Source organism: Planococcus citri, chromosome 1 (genome assembly GCF_950023065.1).
Source record: "Planococcus citri chromosome 1, ihPlaCitr1.1, whole genome shotgun sequence".
NCBI classification, from domain to species: domain Eukaryota; kingdom Metazoa; phylum Arthropoda; class Insecta; order Hemiptera; family Pseudococcidae; genus Planococcus; species Planococcus citri.
In genome coordinates, this window is record NC_088677.1 from 23,432,505 (window position 1) to 23,456,699 (window position 24,195).

General features: G+C 35.4%; 3 protein-coding genes across 3 annotated transcripts; 2 read left to right on the top strand and 1 right to left on the bottom strand.

Annotated features, from left to right (window-relative positions):
• Positions 1-91: 91 nt before the first annotated feature.
• On the top strand, positions 92-12,552 carry LOC135849944 (uncharacterized). Its single transcript, XM_065370608.1, has 10 exons — positions 92-919; positions 1,021-1,211; positions 1,294-1,692; positions 1,998-2,294; positions 2,491-2,586; positions 3,244-3,534; positions 3,638-4,346; positions 6,794-6,901; positions 7,440-7,563; positions 9,797-12,552. The coding sequence occupies exons 4-7, from the start codon at positions 2,147-2,149 to the stop codon at positions 3,652-3,654; spliced, it is 552 nt and encodes a 183-aa protein (XP_065226680.1). The 5' UTR covers positions 92-919; positions 1,021-1,211; positions 1,294-1,692; positions 1,998-2,146; the 3' UTR covers positions 3,655-4,346; positions 6,794-6,901; positions 7,440-7,563; positions 9,797-12,552.
• LOC135834182 (uncharacterized) lies at positions 3,672-4,069 on the bottom strand. Its single transcript, XM_065348024.1, has 2 exons — positions 3,724-4,069; positions 3,672-3,679 (listed from the first exon to the last, which is right to left on the bottom strand). Exons 1-2 carry the CDS (start codon positions 4,067-4,069, stop codon positions 3,672-3,674), a joined length of 354 nt encoding a protein of 117 aa, XP_065204096.1.
• A 4,143-nt stretch (positions 12,553-16,695) lies between the features above and the next one.
• On the top strand, positions 16,696-23,014 carry LOC135849945 (cAMP-dependent protein kinase type II regulatory subunit-like). Its single transcript, XM_065370609.1, has 8 exons — positions 16,696-17,271; positions 17,360-17,451; positions 17,532-17,615; positions 17,725-17,831; positions 17,902-18,160; positions 18,238-18,396; positions 18,587-18,689; positions 19,220-23,014. The coding sequence occupies exons 1-8, from the start codon at positions 17,064-17,066 to the stop codon at positions 19,348-19,350; spliced, it is 1,143 nt and encodes a 380-aa protein (XP_065226681.1). The 5' UTR covers positions 16,696-17,063; the 3' UTR covers positions 19,351-23,014.
• Positions 23,015-24,195: the final 1,181 nt, after the last annotated feature.

A 24,195-nucleotide genomic window follows, 5' to 3' on the forward strand; every position in this document is an offset into this window, starting at 1 on the left:
ATAACCACGAGGAGGATACACTGATTTGTTCAACGGATAATACTTCTATAACAAATTAAGACCCATGTACAGAATAATACGTTTATTATAATTAATATCTGTACAATTATATAAACATACATGTATTATTCTCTTCAGCGTTACTCAATAAGACCGACACCAATTATTCTCATTACCGTTCTCGGCTCGAAGCACTGGACGGATTTAGGAATAGTAGCATCAGATCACAAGAGCCAACACTGGGCAACTTTTGGTAGCCCAGCTTCTTCTATATATATTGATCGGATACGTAACTCATCTGCGAGAAGCGTTCCGGCGCAGTACGTAGCGGTTCCCTGCACGCCCCCTACCCACTACATTGCCCCCCGAGCCGTCCAAGGGGTCACCTTGAATCGGCGCGGAAGCCACGCAGCGGGGGAAGGGGGGTGCCACCGATCCTACTTTTCAATCAGAGGCCGGATAGCCAAAGATTTACAAGTAGGGCGTACTTTCCCTAGACCAATTTTTAAAACAAATATCGAAAGATGGAGAGACTCGGTTCAAAGAACCCCCTACTTTAATTCTAATTTCATTAAAACAATAAAAAATTCTTAATACTAAGTATAAAATAACAAAAAATTGGCAAAAACGCCGGTCAATTAAAAAAATGAAAAACATTATAACATAGTTAAAAATATCGACTGTACACAGCGCTATAGTAGCGTCACGAAAAAAAATGAAGGTTGGCAGCAGTGGCCGAAAATCAAACAACAACAGCATCGTGTTTGTAAACACGACGATAAAAACTGGTTGACAATTCCAAAATTTACAATTTTTTATTAAATTTTGAGTTTTTTACCCTACAAATTCTCGCTTAAATGCGGTAACTGCAAAGGACGATGTTGTCGACGATGTTTTTCGACGCTGGATACGATGACCGGTACGTCTTCTCTTCGTAGCAACTGCTACTTTATACACACTTTTTTAGATGGATTTTCAGATCTCATCTTTCTTACTCTGGTTTGTTTTTCAATTTTTTAGGCCACTCAACCGCATATTTCAGGATGACTCATCTCACTACTCATTGCTGCTGGTAAGTACTACATCTCACACTTACTATTGTTTTACTATTTTTTACTAAGATTGTTTCATTTTACTTTACAGGTATTTTTATCCATGGTGAAAATTTCCATAGTTCAATATGGAACCGAAGACTTTTCTCAATTTATTTGGTAAGTTAACTCTTTCCCTCTCATGCTATTTCTATTTCTTTCGATACCAGAGTTTTTTGAGTGTTTTTATTTTTTGTTACAGAATTGAATTTTGATTTTTGCTCGGTATCTACGGTTACTTAGGTCGAACGTTACGATGAAATGATTTTTGATTTTACCTTTTTCTTCTTCGAGCGTTTTTGCGAGGTGTTTTTACACATAAATAACAGGTACAATACTATTTATCGTTTTTTGTCGTTTTATTTGGTACGAGTTCTTATAATTAATATCACAGTTATTTCTTGTTTTTTAATCATCTTCCAGGAGTTTTTCTAGCACGAAATCCGCCGGAAATACTTCGACCTTGTGCCTTGCTGGAATTGTTCGCTGCGATAATACCGTGAAAGAACGGTTAATTATTGTCACCACATTCACCGTCACCGGAGGTGTAATGACGTGCACCCGTACCATTTCTTGTTCTGAAACAGAAAACACATTCATCGTGAGTTGATTTTACTTTTTAATTATTTTGCACAATTTAAAATGAACTTTGTGTATAATTTTCTTAATCAAATTAGCATTAAGCGGGATGAGTTTTTTTTCTTTTTTAGTGTGTAGTGTAATTATTGGTTAATTATGAATACATGAGATGTGATTATTACTATTGATTCGTGCATTAATTATTTGTTTGTAATATGGTAATGAGATGAGTATTTTGCAAGCAAATGAGTAGGTTACTTTTTTCGATGTTTTTCGTGCTTATTACTTTTTTCTTTCTTTTACCTATTTACTTCTTTTGTTTAATAGGTTCTGCGAGGTCTTCTTGACCTGCGTGATGCACGATTTGGGTAGCTCGACCCCCGAAGGTACTCGGCATAGTTTTGTGGCGGTTGATTGTACGATTCGCAATATTGGTCAGGCGGATACCGATTGCCTGCATTTTGCTGATAGGTTTGATGGTTGGTTTGTTGGCGATTGGGCTGTCTGAACCTGTTGCCCATGTTCGGCTTGAACTTTCGCTTCAGTGGTCGTTGACCTTGCCCCCTGGGCATTTGGTGCCTTTGTTTTGGCTTTGGGTGATCGTATTTCGGTGGCTGTCGCTAGGTAAATATGAGATTTTTAATTAGAACATTTTTCGTCGTATTTTTCGCATGTTAGTAGGTACCTATTTGTTAGATTTTTTTCTTAATTAATTTTTTACCAGTTTACCCGAGATGTTAGGTTTAGGTAGGTACCTATCTTATTTTAATGGTTAATTTTTTGATACTAATTTTGAATTTTATTTTTACCGATTTTTCAGCCGAGTTATTTTCCGAAGATTCTGACGATGGAGCCAACTTTTTTCCGGTAGCCAATTCGAGCTCTCGAAATAAATATTCGACTAAGTCGTTGGAAGGTACGTAATAGCCACTTTTTGTACGGTGCCATCTTCCTCCTCTAAAATCCTCGGTCGCAATTTTAATTCTTTCGCAACATTCTACCCTTTCGGCGGATTTTCCCCAATCGATTAAAATTGAATTGTATTTTTTGATCTTAGCATCAATTTCAAAATCACCCACATAGGGTACCAAAGAAATACGCGTAAGTTCGACGTTCGGTTTTAATCCGTCGACAAATTTTTTCACTTCTTCGGCTATTTCTTCGGGTAACCGGTTTCGATTTTGAAAATCTTCAAAACCACACTCAATATAATAATGTTTCTCGGTCGTAGGTGGGCAGTTATCAAGGAAACTTTCCAACGTTGATTTTGGCGCCACATATCCGGCCATATCGTGCTTTACGTAATTTGCTACTGCACCTAACACTCCGTTGCCCAGTACTAGCCTGTGTCTCCAATACAATTTGTTTTCTTCGAAATTGTAGGTCCAGTTTCGAGTTGGCAAACGAATTTTCTTATCCGTTGGAACTAGAGTTTTTTTCAGTTCCTCATTTCGGTCTTTGAGGTCGTTGTTTTTCCTCATTAATGATTCAAATTTCTCTTTTAATGAATCATACTTCGTTTTGAATTCGAGTGCTTTTAATCTTAATGACCGTTCGTTTCTTTCTGTTTCAGATGACGCGAAACTTAGTGGCGAATACGCTGACGACGATCTCACCGGTCGCTGTTGTATTTTATCATCGTCGGAGTCGAACAATGATTCGACGTGTTTGTTCTGGTTTGCAGTTAACGACGGCGAGACACTTTTGGCAGATACCTTCGGCAATGGTACTGGTGACTTCGGAGGTTTAGCAGTTTTGGCGGTTGCTTTTGTCGTTGGTTCGGATTTTTTCTCGGTGGCTTTCGATTGTTTCTCGTTGCGCTTCGCTTTTTTGGTGCGCTTAGACTTCTTTTTAGTTGATTTGGGTGAGTTTGGTTTTGTTTTCTTTGAAGATTTTTTCACTTTCTTAGATATTTTGCGTTTTTTCACCGGTGACGCTAATTTAGATTTGTTTTTACGTTTTTTCAGAGGAGAGGTACCGATGATTTTAGGTATTTTAAACTCAGAAATCTTACCTTCGTTCTCGACGACGGGTATCTCTTCGAAAGAAGTACCAGCGATTTGCATCGAATGGCGGCGGATCGGCGGCGAATTTTGGGGCGAATCGTCGGTCTCGGATTTCAAAAGCTTGTCTTCGAGTTGCTTGGCTGCTATCTCGTCGGTTTCATCTGGCTCGGATAATGATGTCGAGCTTGGAGATTTCGACGGTGACGACGACGATCGGTTCGACGAAGAGGACGACGCCGACGATGACGACGACGAACTCGACGAAGAAGAAGAAGAAGAAGACGACGATTCTGAGTCAGCTTTTTTAGACTCTTGATACGGTGACGGTGATTTTTCCCGTTCATTTACCGGCGATACATTTAACGATTGATTATTGTTCGATTCGTCGTCCATACTAGCAACAGAAAATTACAGGCCACGTTTTATCGATCACGTTTTATTTGGTAAGTTTTTTAATTGAATTATTTTTAAAATTAAATGATTATTAGCTTTACCTTGTAGATTTATTCGACGGATTGATCAGCTTATAGAACTAATTGAGTTCTTTTTCCAGAATTCACACGTAGGATTGGAACCCAATTTGGCGAGCACGTTTTCACGATGCAGATTTCGGTGCTGAGCAATTTTTCACGCTTTTTTCGCGAAGAAGAATCACTTTTATTACTCAGAGGTAATTTTAACAGTTTTTAATCACGGTGTGAACAATAATTGCGCTTTTTAACACTTTATTTGCAATAATTAATTAGTAAAAAAAACTTTTCACTTTTCAACTTGCACGAAACGTATATGTGAGCTACTAGGTAGGTACCTATTTCACTGACACAAGGCAACTGCAACGTTGTTGCGTTCTGCGTTCGGTTCGTGGTGGTTTACGTTATCATTGGGACTTGGGAGGTGGTTTTTTCCCATTGTTTGAGTTTTTCATAGTTTATTCCCAATAACAAAAGATAGATTTAGCTTGTTCCATACTGAGTACCTTTTGGATGAGGTGGGATTTCACTGCATTGGTAGCGTCTGTTGTTTTACACGTTGATAGGCACATAACACTAAGTTCGTGTAACCTATCTTGTGTAATCTGATCGCTTACTTTTTGCAACCAGACTAAATCTTTTTCATCTTGACTTCTCAGTATGGTATGAATTTCTTTGACTTTTTTAGCAATTTTTATTTTTTGATCTTGTTCTCTTTTTTCTCTAATTTGTTTTTGGCGTTCTTGAACCAAAAGTTTTCGAGCTTTTTTCAAATTTTTCAAATGCTCGTGCAGTACAGGGTCGAGCTCCCTATTTGGTAATTTAAATAACCATTTACCAGTTGCTTTGTAATGGTTATGCGCTATTTCTTCTTCTTTTAATTTTTGTTCAGCTCTTTCTTGTAATTCTTTCATTCTTCTTTCTTCTTTCAAAAGCATATCAAAAAATGCATGCTCATCATCAATTTTTTCCTCAATTTTTTTCTGTTCTTTTCTTTCGGTTAATCTGGTCCTGTCATAAATTCTTTCTTGGAAGGGACGTTCGTCAAAGATGGATTTATAACGAACTTCATCCTCCAACATTCTTAATTGTTTTTTATTTACAAATGGGGTCATTTGGCGTACGTTGGCGATAGGCCTATCTTCTTGTTGAGTTGATTTATAATTTTGGACTCTATAACAGTTGGTATGTATTTTATATAGGATAACGTAGGGTCCCTTTCTTTTAGGATATAGTTTACCAGACACCATTTTATTGCTATCGCTTTGGCAATGGGTGTCTAGCATCACGAGGTCACCGACCTCTACTCTTTTTGCTACGTCATCGTTTTTGTTAAATTCTTGTTCATCTTTAATAATTTTTTCGTGATTTTTGAGTCTGATGTAGGTACCTATCTTTTCCATTTTGGTATTCGGATTTTCGCGTAGAATTACTTCTAGCTCATCCTCATACACAGCAGCCTTAGCCAAACGGTCTGCAATGGCATTTCCATAGTCGTACTTATGCCCCTCTACATACTTGATCTCGATATGCTCAAATTGTTTTTTCAATTTGTCAATTTTTTCTAAAATTTCTCTGTTCAAAATTTCTTTTCCATTGCTTTTCCAATTTTTTGCAATGTACTGCTCGGTTCTTTTTATAGTATCGATTGCATATCGAGAATCAGTATTAATTTGCAATTTTTTATGATCAGTTTTTCTCAAAATTAATTCCATGGCCAATTCAATCGCCGTCAATTCAGCTACATTGTTGGTATTTTTTTCTACGTTTAATTTATGGCTTACATTCTTTTTACCATAAGGTTTGAAACAAATTCCAATGCCAGCAACCGCATCATCGTTACCATTTCGAGTACATGCCCCATCAGTATATATATGAACGACCCCTTTTTCAATTAGAAGGTCATCGTCCTCTATATATCGATCATTTTGAATGTTGTCGAACGGTATGTAATCCAGCATCTTGGTCAATTTTTCTCTTAATTTGGAATATTCGCCATCTAAATCATATTCCTGCATTTCAAATACTTGGGGGTCGGGTTGTTCATTAAATGCCCCAATAATCTCATTTGGGGTCAGACCAAACTCAGTTGGCCGAAGGTTCATGACCTTCTCTGAATCACGGATATATTTATCCCAATTTTCATGGGTGTAGTGGTGTTCATCTTCAAATTGCTCATTTATTGCAATTCTGAGCAATGTCCCCAATTCTCTCATCGTACGCTCACAGGAATTAGCTGGAGCATTGTACGGTGCAATGTGTGTACATTTTATTTTATTCTTTTCACAGGTGTCTTTCCATTCTTGGGAGATAAATTGGGGTCCATTGTCAGTAGTAATAGTTTGCAATTTATGCCCCAATGCTGCCAATTCGTCGCGAATTCTGAGTAATAAATCAGTGCAGCGTTCAGTTGTCATGTCGGGGGCATCATAGAACCAAGTGTAATGGCTAAATATATCCTTGCCAACAATGACCGCTTTAGAGCCACCTTCTCTATTTGGCAATGGACCAAAAATGTCCATTGTTACGAGTTCGCCGACCTCTTTGGCTACAATTTTAGAATATTGAGGATATTTTTTAAATCCATAAACTTTATTTGTTTTGCAAGTTCTGCAGACATTTAATAATATTTGTATGTGTTTTTTAGCATTGGGGAAATAATATGTTCGTTCGAAGATGGTGGCAAGCCTGGCACTGCCAAGATGACCATACCAGTGATGCAGATAATTCACTACTTCAGCAAACAAATTTTCAGGTAAGACCACCATGTCCTGCCTTTTTACTTTTCGATATAAGACACCATTTTTAATTATGTATTTGTCTTTCAAATTTTTAATTTTGCTGTTTACTGCCTTTTGTCCGCGTACCTCTACTTTTAACTCCACTTTCCCGCTCCTCAGGACTTCTTTAATTTTGCTCAGGTTGTCATCTAGGTCCTGACGGACTTCAATCATTTCTAGAGCATTTCTAAGGTTGGGGGGAAGTTTTTGTCGCGTAAAAGAATACTGGATCAAATTGCAATGCAAGGTCACTTCGGGGGGCATAGGGTCAAAATACCTTTTATGGTCTTTTTTGATCGAAAAATCGATATTAAAACTATTCAAAATTGTTATCCAGTATGCTGCTTTGATATGCATTTGCCCCACTGAACGTATTTTGTTTACCATTGTTTGCATACTGTGAGGTACATTGACCTTTCGACCTATTAGCCAAATTTGACATTTTTTTAATACAGTAATTAGGGCCAAAATTCTTTTTTCAATTAAAGAGTAATTTTTTTGGTGTTTTTTCAGGCATGAACTGACGAACATGACGATGTTGTCTCGGTTTTCATCGTCCTTTTGGTAGATGACCGCATTCACCGTGTCATTGTCGTGGGCCACTTCAATGAAGAATTCGCGATCTGGATCTGGAGCAGTAAGTTCAAACTGTTGGCAAAATGCCTCGTACAATTGGTCAAACGCTCGCATATGTTTTTCTCCCCATTCCCACTTGGTATCTTTTTCAAGTAGGTCAGTCATTGGTCTTAAGATTGTTTGGTAATTTTTTATAAATTTGGAGTATAGCATAGTTAAGCCAGTTAGCTGTTGGATATGTTTTTTCTCTTTTAAAACTACTCCATTTTTCCTTTTTGAAAAAAATTTATTTCTAAATTTTTCTAATTTTTCCAATTTAATCTGCTGCTTTCCAATTTTATTTTTATCAAGTACATAGCCCAAATGATCGATTTTTTCTTTAAATAATTTTGTTTTATCGGCGTTGAGTGTTAAGCCAGCCGCTTGTAGACGTTTTAAAAATTCAACAATTGCTGCAATATGTTCTTCAAAATTTTTCGATTTGATTCTGGCATCGTCTACGTATAGGTCCAGGTCTTTTAAACCATACAAAATTTTTCTGAGCATTTTAATAAAATAGGCAGCAGCAATTTTAACTCCAAAAGGCATTCTCATATATTCATAGGTCTGGCCATCGACCTTAAATGCCAAAAATTTCCAAAAAGCTGGGTGTATTCTCATTTGCCAGTACCCATAGTTGAAATCAAAGGTGGACTGGTATTTTACTCCATGTCCGCTATGTACAATTTTGTCCAAATTTGATGCCTCGTTAGGGTCATCTTCGAGCAACATATTTAAAATTGGGGGGTCTATACATATGCGAACTCTACCATCAGATTTTTCTCTGACTAATGTACTGCTAACATATTTTGAATCAGAAGGTCGAGCAATTTCATTTATTAACATTCGATTTAATTCTTCAAAAACTTTATGCTCGTTGTGTTTACTAGGTATAAAATTGCGGTGTTTCCAATTGACAGAATCTGGATCGACTTTCCAATTTAATTTGTACTCTTCGGTTTTATCATACCCCACCTCATCTCGCCAAACTCCAGCGTAAGGAGAAATTTGCTCGATGGCATACATTTTTCGGTCGTACGTGAGGTTTGAATTTCGAATTTGTCGAATAATTTGGTCGAATCTGTTTTTTGGAGTTTCCACCGTTTCTTCGTACCTCTCTTCAACTTCGCATACGTGGACTTTTACTTTTTTAACTCCATGTATTGCGTGTAAACTGTCTGCTACGAATTTTTTGTACCTTTTTTCTGGTAATTTTTTACATTTTGCACGACCTTTTTCCGTCGACGCTCCAATTTTTTCTAATTTCATGGTATCTCTACCAGGGATGGAAGAGCCTTGATTTCAGGGCTCCCGCTCTTGGCTCTGGCTCAGCTCCCCACAAATTTTAGCTCTGGCTCGCTCTTGGCTCTTGGCTCTGTTTCTTTACATGTGCTCTTTGGCTCCTTGCTCGCTCCTCAATTCTTTCCGACTCCGCTCTTTGACTCTCAGCTCCCTCTTCCAATTTCTTGGCTCCCACTCCAGCTCCAGCTCTGGCTTTTGGCTCTTTAAATTAGAACTTAAAATCCGTGAAAAACGATGAAAAAAATGAAAATATACTGCATTTATTTTCATTTTATTTTTCAATGAGAAAAAAAAACGTAGAAATTCTTCATTTTCTTTACAAATGTGAGTTAAAAGTTGAATTTTCAATAAAATTGTGCGCATTTTTTCACTTTTTTTCTACTTTTAGGGAGCCAAAGAGCCTGAAAAATTTTGTGGGCTCCCACTCGGCTCTGGCTCTTTCCAGGTTGAAGACTCCTTATGATGATGGCTCTCTTGAGTAAAATAAGGAGCTCTTTTGCAAGAGAGCTCTTGATGTTTTTCTGCACTTTCATTTATTTGGCTCTTGGCTCTGGCTCTAGCTCCTCAAAAAATCCGGCTCTTTCAGACTCTGGCTCCGGCTCGCTCCCGGCTCTTCCATCCCTGATCTCTACCAATTAGGAATCCACAAGGAAGGGTTTTTACGATGTAAAATGGAATTACACATTCGATATCTTTAAAATACATTTTAATATTTACAGAAAATGGGAATGTATTTTCTTTTTCCCCATTTGCCACAGTAATTACTACCCTATGCTTTGGAATTGCATATTCGATCGATTCTTTTTGTCTTTTCTCAATAACTTGCATCATTCTTTCGCTAATTAAATTTACTTCTGCCCCTGTATCTAACAAACCGCAGAATTTTTCACTTCCAATTTTCCATTTGATTACACACGTATTAGGTGGTTCATTTTCTTCTTTATTTTTTTCAGATTCCGCAGAATTTGCTGATTTTTGGTCAGCTGGAAGATCGCTGTTGGTATTGCTGTCAACTTGGGTTTTTTCAACTTCAGCTACTAGTACTTGTTGAGGTGACTCGGATATATTATCGGTCTGTACTGCCTTATTCGATGTTTTGTTATTGGTTTGCTTCTTTTTTTCTTTTTCAGCTGCTTCGAACTCTTGCATGCATTTTGTGAATGAAAACGGTTCGTTTGTTTGCTGCCGGGTGGAATTTGCCACTCCTGAATTGGCCACTGGAATTGAAGATGTCGGCTGTTCAAATGAATCGATCGGTGGTGTTATTACTATTTTAGGTGTATTTGATACGCTCGTTTGAGTTGCAATATTATTTTGTGCATTTTTATCGACGTGTTTTTCGCTTGATTTTGCATTTTGTTGTTGTTGTCTTTCCATGTATTCCCCTCCTTGGTCCTTGTATTTTGAATTTTCGAAAATTTGCGTCTTGGAGTTTAAGGTCGTAGCATTTTTTGGAACTACTTTTTTCGACTTTTTACATTTTTTATTTTTATTCTTTTTTCTTCGATTTTGGGAGTCTAACTTCGCGAGTAAAATTTCATAATCGATTTGTTCGATCTCTCGACCCTCGATAATTTGTTCTACTTCGCGAACCATTGCTACGTGGCATGGTTTTAACATGTATTTTTTCATAGGTGGTTTATTTGATCGATGATTTTTCTCAAATAGGTGCCTATTAATTTTTACATTTCCAAATTCGGTTTTTTCGATCGCGTTAGCTTGATTTTTACGAAGAAACATATCAGCTTGAGATGTTAGGAGGTGGGTTTTTGTAATTTGAGTGATTTTTTGAAACAATCTGCGCAAGGCAAGATATCTTTTCAACGTTTTCGCGTTTTTTCTCTCTTTTACATAGGGTAACAGTATAGGAAAATTAACATAGATGTTTTCACCGCCATTTTCGCGTATATGGTCGATAGTATCGACCATATATTCTTTGATGTAGGCGAAGGGGGCGAAGATATCGTTGACTTCGTCCTCCCCAATCGATAAAATTACATTTTTGTTGAAATTTTTCATTTTCTTAATATGCAGCCAATGCTGCTCAATTGTTCGGTTGTTTGAAATTCGATTTGCCACTGCGCCTTCTCCTATTCGGTCGTATATTTCATTTTTTATTTTATACGTCCTACCCCCACCTCTCGTTGCAGTCTGTTTGACCACATACATCGTCAATTTCCGTTTTTTGAACCCCCAGGCTTAGAATTTTGATAAAACAGTTGCTCTGGGGTTGGTTGGGGAATTGATTGGGAGTTTGGTGCTTGAGGTGCTTGATTTTGGGGGGTACCATTTTGCATATTTTGGATGCTTAAATCGCCTCTAGCACCTTGACCGGTTGAATTGAATTTTGGAGGGGGTTTTCTCCATTGTGTCTCCGGTACATACGATCCATAGTTTCCTCTACCTCGATAATTAAAATTTCTAACTCGTACCTCGTGGAAATTGGGTATAAAATTTTTACCTTTGTAATTTGAAACTCTTGGTTTCTCTTGTTGAATTTCTCTGGCTTCTTCTGTTGCTTGGGGATCCGTTTTCTGATGGAAATTTGTATGTACGTATTTCGTCGAATGGACGTACATAGCTAGATATTCATCAGTCACTGATTTCTTTGCCACAGTAAGTTTCTTCACGAGGTCTTCCTTAGTATTCAACTCTTCGAGGTTCATTTTATTCTGGATTGCATGGGGGATTTTTTCGAGAATTTTATCAATGATTTGCTCGGCTGTTAGTTTGGTAGCCGCTAACGTATCATACCACATAGAAAAATATTCGATATAGTCGGCCATTGTTTTTATTTTTTCGACATTATCGGTTCTAAAGTACTCAATGGCGGATTGTTTCGCCGTTTGGTCCCAATATAGATTTAAAAATTGCGGTATTAATTTTTCTAATTCTTCCCCTTCTTGAATTTTGGTTTCCCAAGCTTGTGTTTTATACTCTACACAAGAAATAAATAACATGCGACGATTTACAGGGCTTAGGTTTTGCTCAATCTCTTTTGTTTGAAATTGTTTAACAAATCTGACCGGATGGTGTATCATTTTCTGAGTGAACATCGTAGCACTTTTCCTGAAAAGTTCAATAAAGACCAATTCAGATGAGGATTTCTCTCCTCCTGCCTGTGCCACTCTCGCTTCAGCACCTTTCAACAAGATCTCTACGGTCTTTTTCATTTCTTGTTCATTGTTTTGCCACATAGTAGTACTTTCATTTTTTAATTCGTCGATGATAGAATTTTTAAAAGATACTATTGCTTCGCCTACGTCTTTATTCGTTTCAGTACACCATTTTCCCATTAATTCGTTGACAGATTTATCAACCGAAGATTCCAACTCTTTCACTTTTTCATTGTGTTTTGCTAGATAGGTAGCTTCGATTTCTTTTACCTTCTCATCTAATTTGGTCTTGTAATTAGTCTCTAGCTCAGTTGCTTTATCTTCGAATTGCTTCTTAATCTGGTCTTCGATTAATGTTTTAAAATCACTAAATTCCTGTTGAGAAACCATTTTGATTTTATTTTTTCTGGTTTTTACGTATATAGGTAGTGATTTATCAATCAAAAGATTACTACGGTGCCTACGAATTTGTGGTGGAGTGATTCTAGCAGGACTTGAATCTTCCACTAAAAAACGACGCGGGGTATTATTTTTATCCGTTTTTGATTAATTTTTTAATTGTTCAATTTCAAGAATAAATTCTTGTTCGGATATTTTTGCGTTTTTATTGCAAAGAAATAATACTTTATCAAATATACTTTGATTTTTTTAAGCCTCACGTTGTTGGATTAATTTTTTATTAATCGTGGGCGATTTTCTCAACAAATTCATTAATTTGTAAAAAATAAATCCGTGCCTTTGTCGAGCGCCAATGAAGTAGGAGGTAGACCTACGACATACGTGTACCTCTAGTACGGTTATTGACCGGATGCGGACGTTAATAACCACGAGGAGGATACACTGATTTGTTCAACGGATAATACTTTTATAACAAATTAATAACCCATGTACAGAATAATACGTTTATTATAATTAATATCTGTACAATTACATAAACATACATGTATTATTCTCTTCAGCGTTACTCAATAAGACCGACACCAATTATTCTCATTACCGTTCTCGGCTCGAAGCACTGGACGGATTTAGGAATAGTAGCATCAGATCACAAGAGCCAACACTGGGCAACTTTTGGTAGCCCAGCTTCTTCTATATATATTGATCGGATACGTAACTCATCTGCGAGAAGCGTTCCGGCGCAGTACGTAGCGGTTCCCTGCACACCCCCTACCCACTACAGAGTGTTGCCAAATCAAAACTCCTTACTCCTCCTTTTTTTCCTAATTTTGTGACTAATTACATCAAAATATTGCTGTTACTCACGTATTTTTAATTTTTTTATTTGTTTATTTTACTGTTTTTCTCATTTGTTATCGCCAATGATATAATTTCATCAATTATTGATATACTTTTACCATCTTACACCTTTTATTCATGGATATAATCAATCACTCAATATCCTGTAGAGGCTGTAGAGTCAAAATTCCTGAAAAATAATGAAAAATGATAGGAGTAAGGAGTGGAGTAGGAGTGGAGTAAGAGTGTTGACAGTTCCTTTGGAGTGAGTAAGGAGTGGAGTATAATGAGTAAATTCCAAAACTAGGAGTGGTGAGTGGAGTTTGGAGTATGATAAAAATGCTTGGAGTAAAAAGCACTCCTCCGGAGTGCTGAAACCAGCACTCTTGCAACACTGGTATGTACCTACGTACAGGTACAGGGTGCCCAGAAATATCGAGCACCCCTAAGAAAGTTTTCTATTAAAATACTTTGGTTGGTCACAGTGAATGATAATAATAATAGCACATGATTGGTTGTTGGACTGGAGAGATAACATTCCACCAATCATATGCATCTATTTCACGTTGCCAACCTATATTTTTAATGAAAAACTTTCTTAGGGGTGCTCGATATTTCTGGGCACCCTGTATGTACAGTTCAAATAGTGCATACCTATTTATTTTGTTTGTACAATAATTAGAAAATAATTTTAGCTCATTTTGAGAACTTACGAATTACGCAACTCAAAACTCAAAAGTCTGAACAAAAACGTCGAAGACAAAGTAAAAGGAATTTTTATAAAATTTGGGATAGTTCGGCAATTGGCACTTTGGCCCAGAAAAAACGTAGTTCTCATTTCTCATTCTCAAAATGGTGAGATGGTGTAAAGGTTATTAGTCGGGGAGCCCGCTTATGGATCTATTGCACCCCGGAACAACTTTTTTCTTAAAGGGGGGCCCTAAGGAACATTTCTAGCCCTTGTACTCAAAAAAAAAAAGTGGCCCTACTTACATAATGACGAACATTTTAACTGCCAGGTCAGCCGAAATCGAAGATTTTGCGTTTCAACATGGCACTTGCACAAAATTTTTCAAACTGTACAGAGAAAGATGGATCGAAAGATCAAGCAAACATTTTTATCACCTGTCAAAATTTCAAGTGCTAAAGTGCGTTTTTCGATTTTTGGTGAATTTTTGAAAATCAAATTTAGGCTAAAAATGAGGGAAAAACTCAAAATTTTACCAAATTGACCAAGAAAGTTGAAATTTGGGATACACTCTATTTTCGACATGCCAAATCGATTGGAAACTGTTTCAAACCGTTTTGAGCAGTTCTGGAGCCTCCAGCAGATTTTTGGAACTCGAAATTCCCACAAAATTTCATCAAATGGAGTTGGATAGCCGAAATTTACTCTGCAAACTAATTTTAATACGCTACGAAGTCAACTGCAGGAGGCTTTCAAGTCGTTTTGGAGCATCCAGCGATTTTTTGAAAATTACTGGAGCCTCCAGTAGATTATTGAAACTTGAAATTTCCTAAAAATTTCATCAAACGGAGATGGAAAGTCAAAATTTATTCTGCAAACTAATTTCAATACGCTGCGAAGTCGTCTGCTGGTGGTTTTCAAGTCGTTTTGGAGCCTCCAGCGACATTTTGAGAGGTCGTATGATTTTTTTTGGAAAAATGAAATTTCAAAAAAGTAGCTGGAAGCTTTAAAATCATTTAAAACCAATTGAAACCACTTCATACCGTATTGAAATTAGTTTGCAAAGTAAATTTCAGCTTGCCAACTCCATTTGGTAAAATGTTGCGGGAATTTCAAATTTCAAAAATCTACTGGAGGCTACAGTAATTTTCAAAAAGTCGCTGAAGGCTTCAATATGATTTGAACCCTCCTGAAGTCGTCTTCACAGGGTGTTAAAATTGGAGTGTACAGTAAATTTCAGATTTCCATCTCCATTTGATGAAATTTTGTGAAAATATAAAGTTTCAAAAATCTAATCGAGGCTCCAGGAATTTTCAAAAAGTCGCCGGAGGCTCCAAAACGACTTGAAATTCATCTGCAGTACTTCGTAGCGCATTTAAATTAGTTTGCAGAATAAATTTTATAGCTTTCCAACTCCATTTTGGTGAAATTTTGTAGGAATTTCGAATTTCAAAAATCTGCTAGAGGCTCCAGAACTGCTCAAAACGGTTTGAAACAGTTTCCAATCGATTTGGCATGTCGAAAATAGGGTGTATCCCAAATTTCAGCTTTCTTGGTCAATTTGATAAAATTTTGATTTTCCCCCTCATTTTTGGCCTAAATTTGATTTTCAAAAATTCACCAAAAATCAAATCCAAAGGTATATACCAATATCATTGCATACAATTCTGTACAAAATCACATTGGAAGTACCTATGTACTATAAATAAAATAATGGGGTTTTCGAATCTGGTTGCGATCTAAAAGTTCTGCCAAGTGCCATGTCAAAGTTCAAAGTTGACAAAATAAAATACTAAATAATAGTGACCTAAATCGCACTTACTTTCTCAGCTAATATCGTAAAATTGTAATTTTCTCAAGGAAGGGGGGGGTGTCAACGTTTAAAGTAGGTAATAGGTATTGTATGTGTACACTTGTGGTTCAAATAAACACTAATTCTTGCTGGAATAAAACTCAAAATGACCCATGATTTTCTAAATCACCCTTCAAATGTACCTATACTGAAAAATAATGTACGCGTATAAATAGGTAAATAATATAAATATGTACGCGAAAATGAATGGAAAGCTAGCTGAATGAAAGCTCAAAGCAGTCAAAGCTATAAAAGCTGAAAGCTGAGGAAGTTTGGGATTTTTGAAAGCTAAGAAGCTCTAACCAAAAGCTTTATTTATTCAGCTTTCTTTCATTTTTTTTTTTTTACAAATTGGTTCAGTTTCTGTTTGAGTTCTATTTTGATTTTCACAGTTTACTTTTCTCAAGTTCCAGTTTTCTCGTGTTTTTTTTTTTCGTTGTGGTTGTGAGTTTCCATTTTCCTTTCTATTCACCCTTTTTCTCTTTTGGAGCAAGGGCCGACAAGGATTCTCAGTCATATCTCTACCTTCTACCAACAAGCAGACCTAGGTATAAATTTAAAAAAATTACCTAGCTCACTCCGTTACTCGTTTTCGTTTTAAAAATAATTTTAAATATTTTCCTTTTTCCTTTTACAGGCTTTATCATAAAATATTTGTGGGGGGTTTCCAAGGTGAACGAATAATGAATAAATCGAATGAACAAAGTCAGGACTCAGGACTCAGGACTCAGGAGATGGACATTGAGGGCATGGGGGAAGTGGTAAATTAATTTGAAATTGAATGAAATTGAAATAACTCAAAAACAGGGTACAAAAAAAATGAGAAATCTGAAAAATAAAATCCACAGCCACAGCATAAGCACTAGCACTACTTCGCCGTGTAAACGGTTCTTAATGGTAGCGTTCCACGGTCAATGTAAGGTAGTCCTGGTACTGGTAGTCTATTTGGAGGTTGCAGTCGTGAGATTCTGACAGACTCTACCATTTCGCCATAATCAGTGCAAGTGATATTTTTTAAAGATTTTTAACTCTCCTTGTCGTTAATTATTCGCGTTTATAATTATTTATAAGTATTTTTTCATGTAATAATAATCGAAATGTCAAAATATCACGCGTGATTGTGTATTTACTCGAACATATCATCTCTCAGTGGAGTTACTCGTCCTTCAGATATTCGTTTCTGTTGGGTCAAGTCAGATTGCAGTTTCAACATAATATTATGTAGAGTAGCTATTCCTCGTATCAAAATCTTCAATATTTCGTCGAGTCTTACCAACTAAATGATTACCAGTTTATCGTGAATTCTAACTACAAACTCGAAATAAATCATGAGTCGAGGTAGCGTCAACAAAATCTACGTTCCCGACGAGCTACGTGAAATATTGCTCGATTTCACCGTGAATTATCTACTGGAACAACCTCAGGAAGATGTAGTCACATACGCTTGCGATTTTTTCAACCGATTAAGGGAAACTCGCAAGTTGGCGGATATAAGATCACCTTCTGTTGGCGAAGAATCAGTCATCTCTGAAGATGGTTTGTAAAACACTTTGCCAATACATCTTGTAGCGTTTGTTGCATCTTAGAAATTGATTATTGTACCATTTATTTGATAAATTTACAGAAGCTCCTATGAATAGATTCAATTCTAGACGAAAATCTGTCTTCGCCGAAGCATATAATCCCGAAGAGGACGACGATGATGATAATAAAAAAGTACGCGATTGTACATAATCTCGCGCTCGTTTCGAATTTATTAGTGCATTACGAAGAATTAAAAATTATGTTTTTTTTAGGTCGTCTTTCCTAAATCCGACGCACAAAGACAAGCATTAGCTGATAGTGTCAAAGATATATTACTATTTCGTTCATTAGACAAAGTAAGTATTCCCAGCACGCTTGCGTGTTGATACGCGTCAAATTAAATTCACCTTATTTGCATATAACTTTAATTAGATGGCTAGATAACGTGTATTTTTACCATTTTAGGAACAAATGAACGAAGTTATCGACGCTATGTTTGAAAAAATCGCGGAAAAAGACGATTATATTATCAAACAAGGAGACGATGGAGATAATTTCTATGTCATACAAGAGTAAGCGTTCCATCTACCGAATAGAACTCGAATTATTACGCTTTTCTTACCGACTGGTATTTTATTACAGAGGCGTCTACCAAGCATTTGTGAATACCGACGATGGAAAGCAATTACTAGTTCATACGTATAATGGTAAAGGTAGCTTCGGCGAGTTGGCTTTGATGTACAACATGCCACGAGCAGCTACAATCCAAGCAGCCACCAAAGGTTCTTTATGGGCGATGGATCGTCAAACATTTCGTCGTATCGTATTAAAAAGCGCTTTCAAAAAACGAAAAATGTACGAAGCTTTGATCGATAACGTACCGATGCTAAAAGCTCTACAGGTATTCGTCGATTTACCTCCTCAGCTGTCGGTTTTGCGACTTGGAAAGTAATCTAACGGATTTTATTATCGTTTTAGTCGTACGAAAGGATGAACTTGGCCGACGCTCTAATTCCTCGCTCTTATAATAACGGAGAATGCATAATCAAACAAGGTGATGCTGCCGATGGAATGTATTTCATCGAAGGTGGCACCATTCGTATATGTATTTCGGACGAAGCAAATAAAGAAGTCGAGGTAGGGTTGCGAATCTTCGTGTACGTCGTCTCGCCGTATTTAAAAAGCCATAAATTCATCTCGAGTGCAATTTACATAATCGCAATTAGCAATTATAACTACCTATTCATCTTAATTAGTAGATCGTGTATGCTTTGATTCATCTTACTAGCTAGAGATATCTAACCGTGAAATTTTTCAACGCTTTCAGATTAAGAAGATCGAAAAAAGTGGTTATTTTGGTGAATTGGCTTTGGTAACACATAAACCCAGAGCTGCCTCGGCCTATGCACTTGGTGATGTCAAATTAGCTTGTGAGTATATTTTACGAGAGTAAAGTCGTACGTTATTTATTTAATCCATCTCGAAGGTTTTTATGGCGTAAAAAAAGAAAATGCGTGTGGGATGTTGAATGATTTTTTGAAAAACTGAAATCTATATCTGGGAATTAAGTCGTTATGAATTACGTTTTAATTTTTTACAATTAAAAAACGATGATATGTTTACGATTCTAATCAGAAAAAGATACGTCACTGTAAAATACCATTTCTTTCGTATGATCAGTGCAATCAAAACCTGATGGTAGGTGAAATGTGACCTGGAGGGAGAATTCTGAGTTTTGTAGCTACTCAAATAATTGTACATATGAAATTGTACACGGCTGAAATTGGTTCTCAAGATTTATGTCGGTATTTTTGAAAATTTGATGTATTTTTTTTAAAAAATGGGTCCTAAATGTTCGTAGTGGAAATCTGATTTTTTTTTTCAAATTTGAGCTACCTAAATACGATTTTGTAGGTATCTTCAATCAATTCCCAACTAATTCGTTCTTGATTATTTTCAGTCTTGGATGTAGAAGCGTTCGAAAGATTACTGGGTCCTTGTATGGATATCATGAAACGCAACATCGACGACTACGAGAATCAGCTGGTGAAAATATTCGGATCAACGTGTAACGTGAACGATGTCCGATAAACGAGCACAACTAACCAAAGTGCCATACAAAAAAATAACCAATTTTAAGTATCATTTTTTCCGCGTTACTTTTTTTCTACTTTTGATATCTAATTTTTCGTTCTTGTTTTATTTTTGTTTTTCGTTTTCACACGCCTAGTTGCGGTTTTTGGAATTCGGAAAAAATTACGTATCACGATTACGTACGAAAAAAAAAAAAGACGAAAGAAAAAAAAACTGCTAAAGTATTAATTTCCGATAATTTTTAATTCACTTTGGTTGATTTTATTTAGGTATAGTAGTAATTCTAGCATGTTTTTTTTTTTCGTAATCAGATGTCAGAACCTACCCTATTTTCATTGTAATATGATTCACTTCTTTTACATAGGCAACTCGAAGTTGGGGAGGTTTTTTTTTAATTTTAATTTTTTTTTTAAATTAAGAAATCAAAAAATTTCAATATCGTGTGCAATATTCTGTTTTAAATTTTTATTTTAATTTTTGTGTTAATTTTGTTCGTTTGTTCATTTCGCTTCCTATATTTCCCCCTCCTTCATTCTTGTTATATTTTGTTAAATATTGTCACATTTTAAATGGTGTACGGGTGACTTGGAAGTGATTTGTGTTGCTTTCCGACATGTTCCTTACGTGTGTCGACTCAATTGCTACGATGAGAAGGGCAATTGTGTAGGGCATATCAGTTGTAATCAATCGTATGTGTGCAGCATATGAACTGGCAGACTTTAAGGTTCGTTGTTCTCATCTTTTATTTTTTTTTTCTCGGTTCAAATGGTTACCTCATCATATTAATCAAGGCGAATACGTATTTTTTTAACGTTTCGATTTCTTTTTTTTTCAATTTTAATTCTAAATCAATTCAGAAGACGAAGGTATTATAAAAACAAAGTTATATTGTAAATATTTTAATGACGTCTTTTGTTAACCTCGATCGAGTTAGTGTTCAGAATATTTTAAAATAGTCTGAAAAATTTGCAGCTTGTATATATATATTTTTTCTTCCTTTTTTGGCCTTATTAAAATTCAGTTTCATTTTGGACAGAAGTATATCCACGTACGTCTTCTTATATTACGATGTATAAATTTTGGCCAATCTCTTCGATAAGAAAATTTAGCTTGACGAGTGGCTTATTTTTCGAGAAAAAATACTGATCAGTGCTGCGCTATTTTGATTGATAAAAGTGAGGTCATTGTTTCCCTCGTTCGAGTGAATGGCAGTGGCATTGGTGGTTATATTTTTCCTTCATTTAACGGTATTAGATAGTTTACTTGTTATTTCTAGTCTTATATACGATATCGTTTAGTTGAATAGTTTCTCGAGTGTGCGTCCGGACACGCTGTGTGATGGTTGATGGACGATACACTCGTCGGTTTGTTAATTTAGTAGAAGTCTTTTAGATTACGATTTTTTATAGTTAGTTCGCGGCTCGGTTTTGTCTCGTGGAGTACGTAGATTACGGCATATCATTTTGGATGAAATTTGTGATGATTTTACGACTGTTATTTTAGGTATAGAATAAACGAAGCTGAGGATGGAAAATAGTCGAAGGAGGAGTCGGATTGGTTAGTCGAGTAAAAAAGCCCCTATTTGAGATTCGGGTTTTTATGGTTTATTGGTGGAGTGAGGCAGAGGTGATGTTTTAATGTGGTTGTGATGAATTTGGATTACATTTTGTTTCGAATGCATATTTTTGAATTCGGATTAGGATCATGGATCTTGAGTGTAGTTTTGAAAATTAGAAGTGGGGTAGGAAAAATTCTCGTTTGAGCCTTTCACCATGAAAAAAAGAATCGTTGCCTTCAGATGAGCGATATTTTTATCAATTGAAGGAATTTGCAAGAATTATTCTTTATTCGAGACTTCATTGTGTTGAAAAGTTGACCTATATTGTCCTGTCAAAGTGACCAGTACAGGCAGCATTAAATCGTTACTGTTGTTAATTCATCGTGTACAATTTAAGCATTATTTTTCCGTCCTTTGTATTTTTCAAATACGTGTTCGAGGAAAAATCGCACATCCAGGGAGGGGTACTCGATTAATCAATTTGCTGCTTTTTTATTTTATCAGTAGTAGATGCGATACTTCGAAGCATCACCGTTGCATGTATAAAAATGATTCCAAAAGATCGAGTGGTCGGTCAGAATTTTTTTCATTTTTTTTTCTAATCAATTTTTTTCTTCACTTAATTTCTATTGGTAATAAATTTTTGCAATCGGTTCCCCTCAGTTCCCAAGTAATGACCGGCTAATTCTATAATGACGCGAAGTTTTCTTCCAAGTTTAATCAAAAGGTTCGACGTACCTTTGACCATTGAAGAAATTCTTTGACGGTGATCGGCACGTTAATTTTGACAATCATTCGCGTATTGTAATATTCGATAATCTACGATTTGAATTCGAATGAGGAGTATTTTAAAAATTTGTACTGTTTGTTCGTACAATAAGAACACGAAACGAATACTTATATATTTTTTATTTCTCATTTGCTAGAATGAAATAAGGTAACGGTAATGTTTCGAGGAACCCGACCCTATAATAATAAGTATTACAAACAAACCCTTTTTACTTGTGTATCAGTGTGTGAAAAAAAAATGTTCCCATGTAGCATATCTATGTAAATGTATAATCATACAAAATGTAAAGTCATATAAATTTTAAAAGCTGTCGCAATATTTTTTACGTAATGTACAAAATTGTCTACGTATATTATAAAATTTTAACCTTCTATAACGTATATCACTAATTTTGTTAATTGAAATTTATATACCTACATTCCAATCCTCTTTGTATCACTGTTGTGTATTCGCTGAGGCGTTTTTTTTTTTTTTTTTTTTTTTCATTTTGTTCTTTTTTCTGTTTTTTTCTTCTTGTTTCTTCGTGGGACCTAATAATTTAGCAATTTAACGTACAATGTAACATATTTACTTAAAAGTTAAAGATTGAAAAAAATAATTACTAATCCTATATTAACTTATGGATTTTAAATTTTTTAAGGAATAGGTACCTACAACGTAAAATCAAAAAAAGAAAAAAAAACGTTTAATAATCCATATTACGAATAATAAATCGTAGTTTGAGACTGTTAAATTATATTTTTAATGGTATGGGTTATTTTACCAGTAGTTGATGTACGTACATTAATTTATTGTTTCGTTTCGTTTTTATTTCTTTTCATTTACTTATTCTTTTATATGTTGTGTGGCAGTCTCTTTAGCGTAGTTTTTAAATATTCTACTATTTAGATACCTACGTTTTTTGCTCATCGAGTTATACATTCCTAAATACGAAAAAAATGAATCAAAATCTCCGCATAATGCAGTATTTTTTTTAAAACTTAATTTTCGTTTCATTTTTATCGATGTTTCTACCTATAAATAGAAAAATTGAATTCATTTTTTTTCTTTTTTTTTTTTAAATAAAAAAATGTGTTTTATTATCACTAGCTTTTAAGTAGATGACGCACACGATTATCGGGGAAAAATCATTTATAGAAAAGGGCTGTTAATCTAACGCGTATTTTACTATGTTACGTTACGTATGTTTTAACCGAAATGTGTAACTTTTTAATCATAAATAGATCATCGTGTTAACGTTCAGTCGTACCATAGTTAATATTAGTAATTTTTAAGCAGTATTAATTTATTTAATAAATGTATTAATTGATGAATGTGTCGAGTATTTTTTAATGGGTAAATGGGGTGGATTTTTTTCTCAACAATTATTGATTCAATAGACCCTAGAAATGAATGTTTTATCAAGGAACCCCACCACTTGAGATGGAGAAATTCTAGTTCTACTGAAAATCCCATTCCTACACAAAAACTAAGAAGTTGACACTAATACTTGATTTACCTATCGTTCATATTTTCAAATTTTGTAACATCAAAAAAATATAGTCCATTTGCATAAACATAAGTATAACGAAATTGGGGTAATGTTTTCTCTCCAAGGGAAAGACAGTTCAATACTTGAAATTTTCAATCAAAAGAAAATCCACACAACATATTGGAATATTATTTTTGAAAGTATGGAATACGTAATTCAGCAATTCATTGATTTCCTTCTTTCGAGTTCTCCCAAATAAGTGATTTTTCGATTCTAAATTCAGCTTAAAAATGGACTATTTTGGAAATAATAAATGAGTTCGGTAACGTCCTGCAAATGGTAGGTATTTTTTTGATTTTTATAAATTTTCAAAAAAAAAATATCGAGTTCTAGGAGTTTTTTATTTTATTCTAGGGCGTTGAGTTCGAAGGCAATGTTGATTTTTAGCAATTGTCATTCCTACATCGAAAAAAATGGTCGTAAAAGCTGTAAAGTCTCCTTTCAAAGGAAAGTTCCAAATCGTGGATATGTTTTTTGGTCAAGTTTACGTACCTAATTGAATTCTCGATCCGAACTCGCCCGTCTCCAGTCAGATGTGTGGGTATATGAACTCGAATTTGATCTGATACTGTGAAACGATTCAGACCAAGTTTTTAACCTGCTGAGTGGTCTGTCTGGCTTTCCAAGGTCGTCTGTCCGTCTATTTACTGAAGTTACTAATATTAGTAAGTAGTAACTTTTGGTTACTTTCTAAAAATTTTGGTTACCAAAAGTTATTTTTTCCCAGTTTTTTCACAAATTTCCTTTTTTTTCAAATTTATAACCAGAATTTTTGAAGAAAGAAAAAATGCTCTGATTTAAATGACCTTATTGCTTTTTTAGCTTTACGAATTTCATTTTTCCTGTTTTGATGGTTTCTCTTTTGTTTTTGTTTTTTTTTAGGTTTTTCCTAATTTTAACAAGTATTACTCTCGATAGTTTTTACTGGATTCGGTTCTGTTTTGATCGATTTTTACATGCGAT

What these genes read in the sequence shown, in the direction of transcription:
- LOC135849944 (XM_065370608.1), top strand. Translation starts at nt 2,147, where the DNA reads ATGGTTGGTTTGTTGGCGATTGGGCTGTCTGAACCTGTTGCCCATGTT. An exon ending in ATTTCGGTGGCTGTCGCTAG is followed by an intron (nt 2,295 to 2,490) that starts GTAAATATGAGA and finishes CCGATTTTTCAG; the next exon opens with CCGAGTTATTTTCCGAAGAT. An exon ending in TTCGACTAAGTCGTTGGAAG is followed by an intron (nt 2,587 to 3,243) that starts GTACGTAATAGC and finishes TTTCTGTTTCAG; the next exon opens with ATGACGCGAAACTTAGTGGC.
- LOC135834182 (XM_065348024.1), bottom strand. Translation starts at nt 4,069, where the DNA reads ATGGACGACGAATCGAACAATAATCAATCGTTAAATGTATCGCCGGTA.
- LOC135849945 (XM_065370609.1), top strand. Translation starts at nt 17,064, where the DNA reads ATGAGTCGAGGTAGCGTCAACAAAATCTACGTTCCCGACGAGCTACGT. An exon ending in ACGATGATGATAATAAAAAA is followed by an intron (nt 17,452 to 17,531) that starts GTACGCGATTGT and finishes TGTTTTTTTTAG; the next exon opens with GTCGTCTTTCCTAAATCCGA. An exon ending in TGGTGATGTCAAATTAGCTT is followed by an intron (nt 18,690 to 19,219) that starts GTGAGTATATTT and finishes GATTATTTTCAG; the next exon opens with TCTTGGATGTAGAAGCGTTC.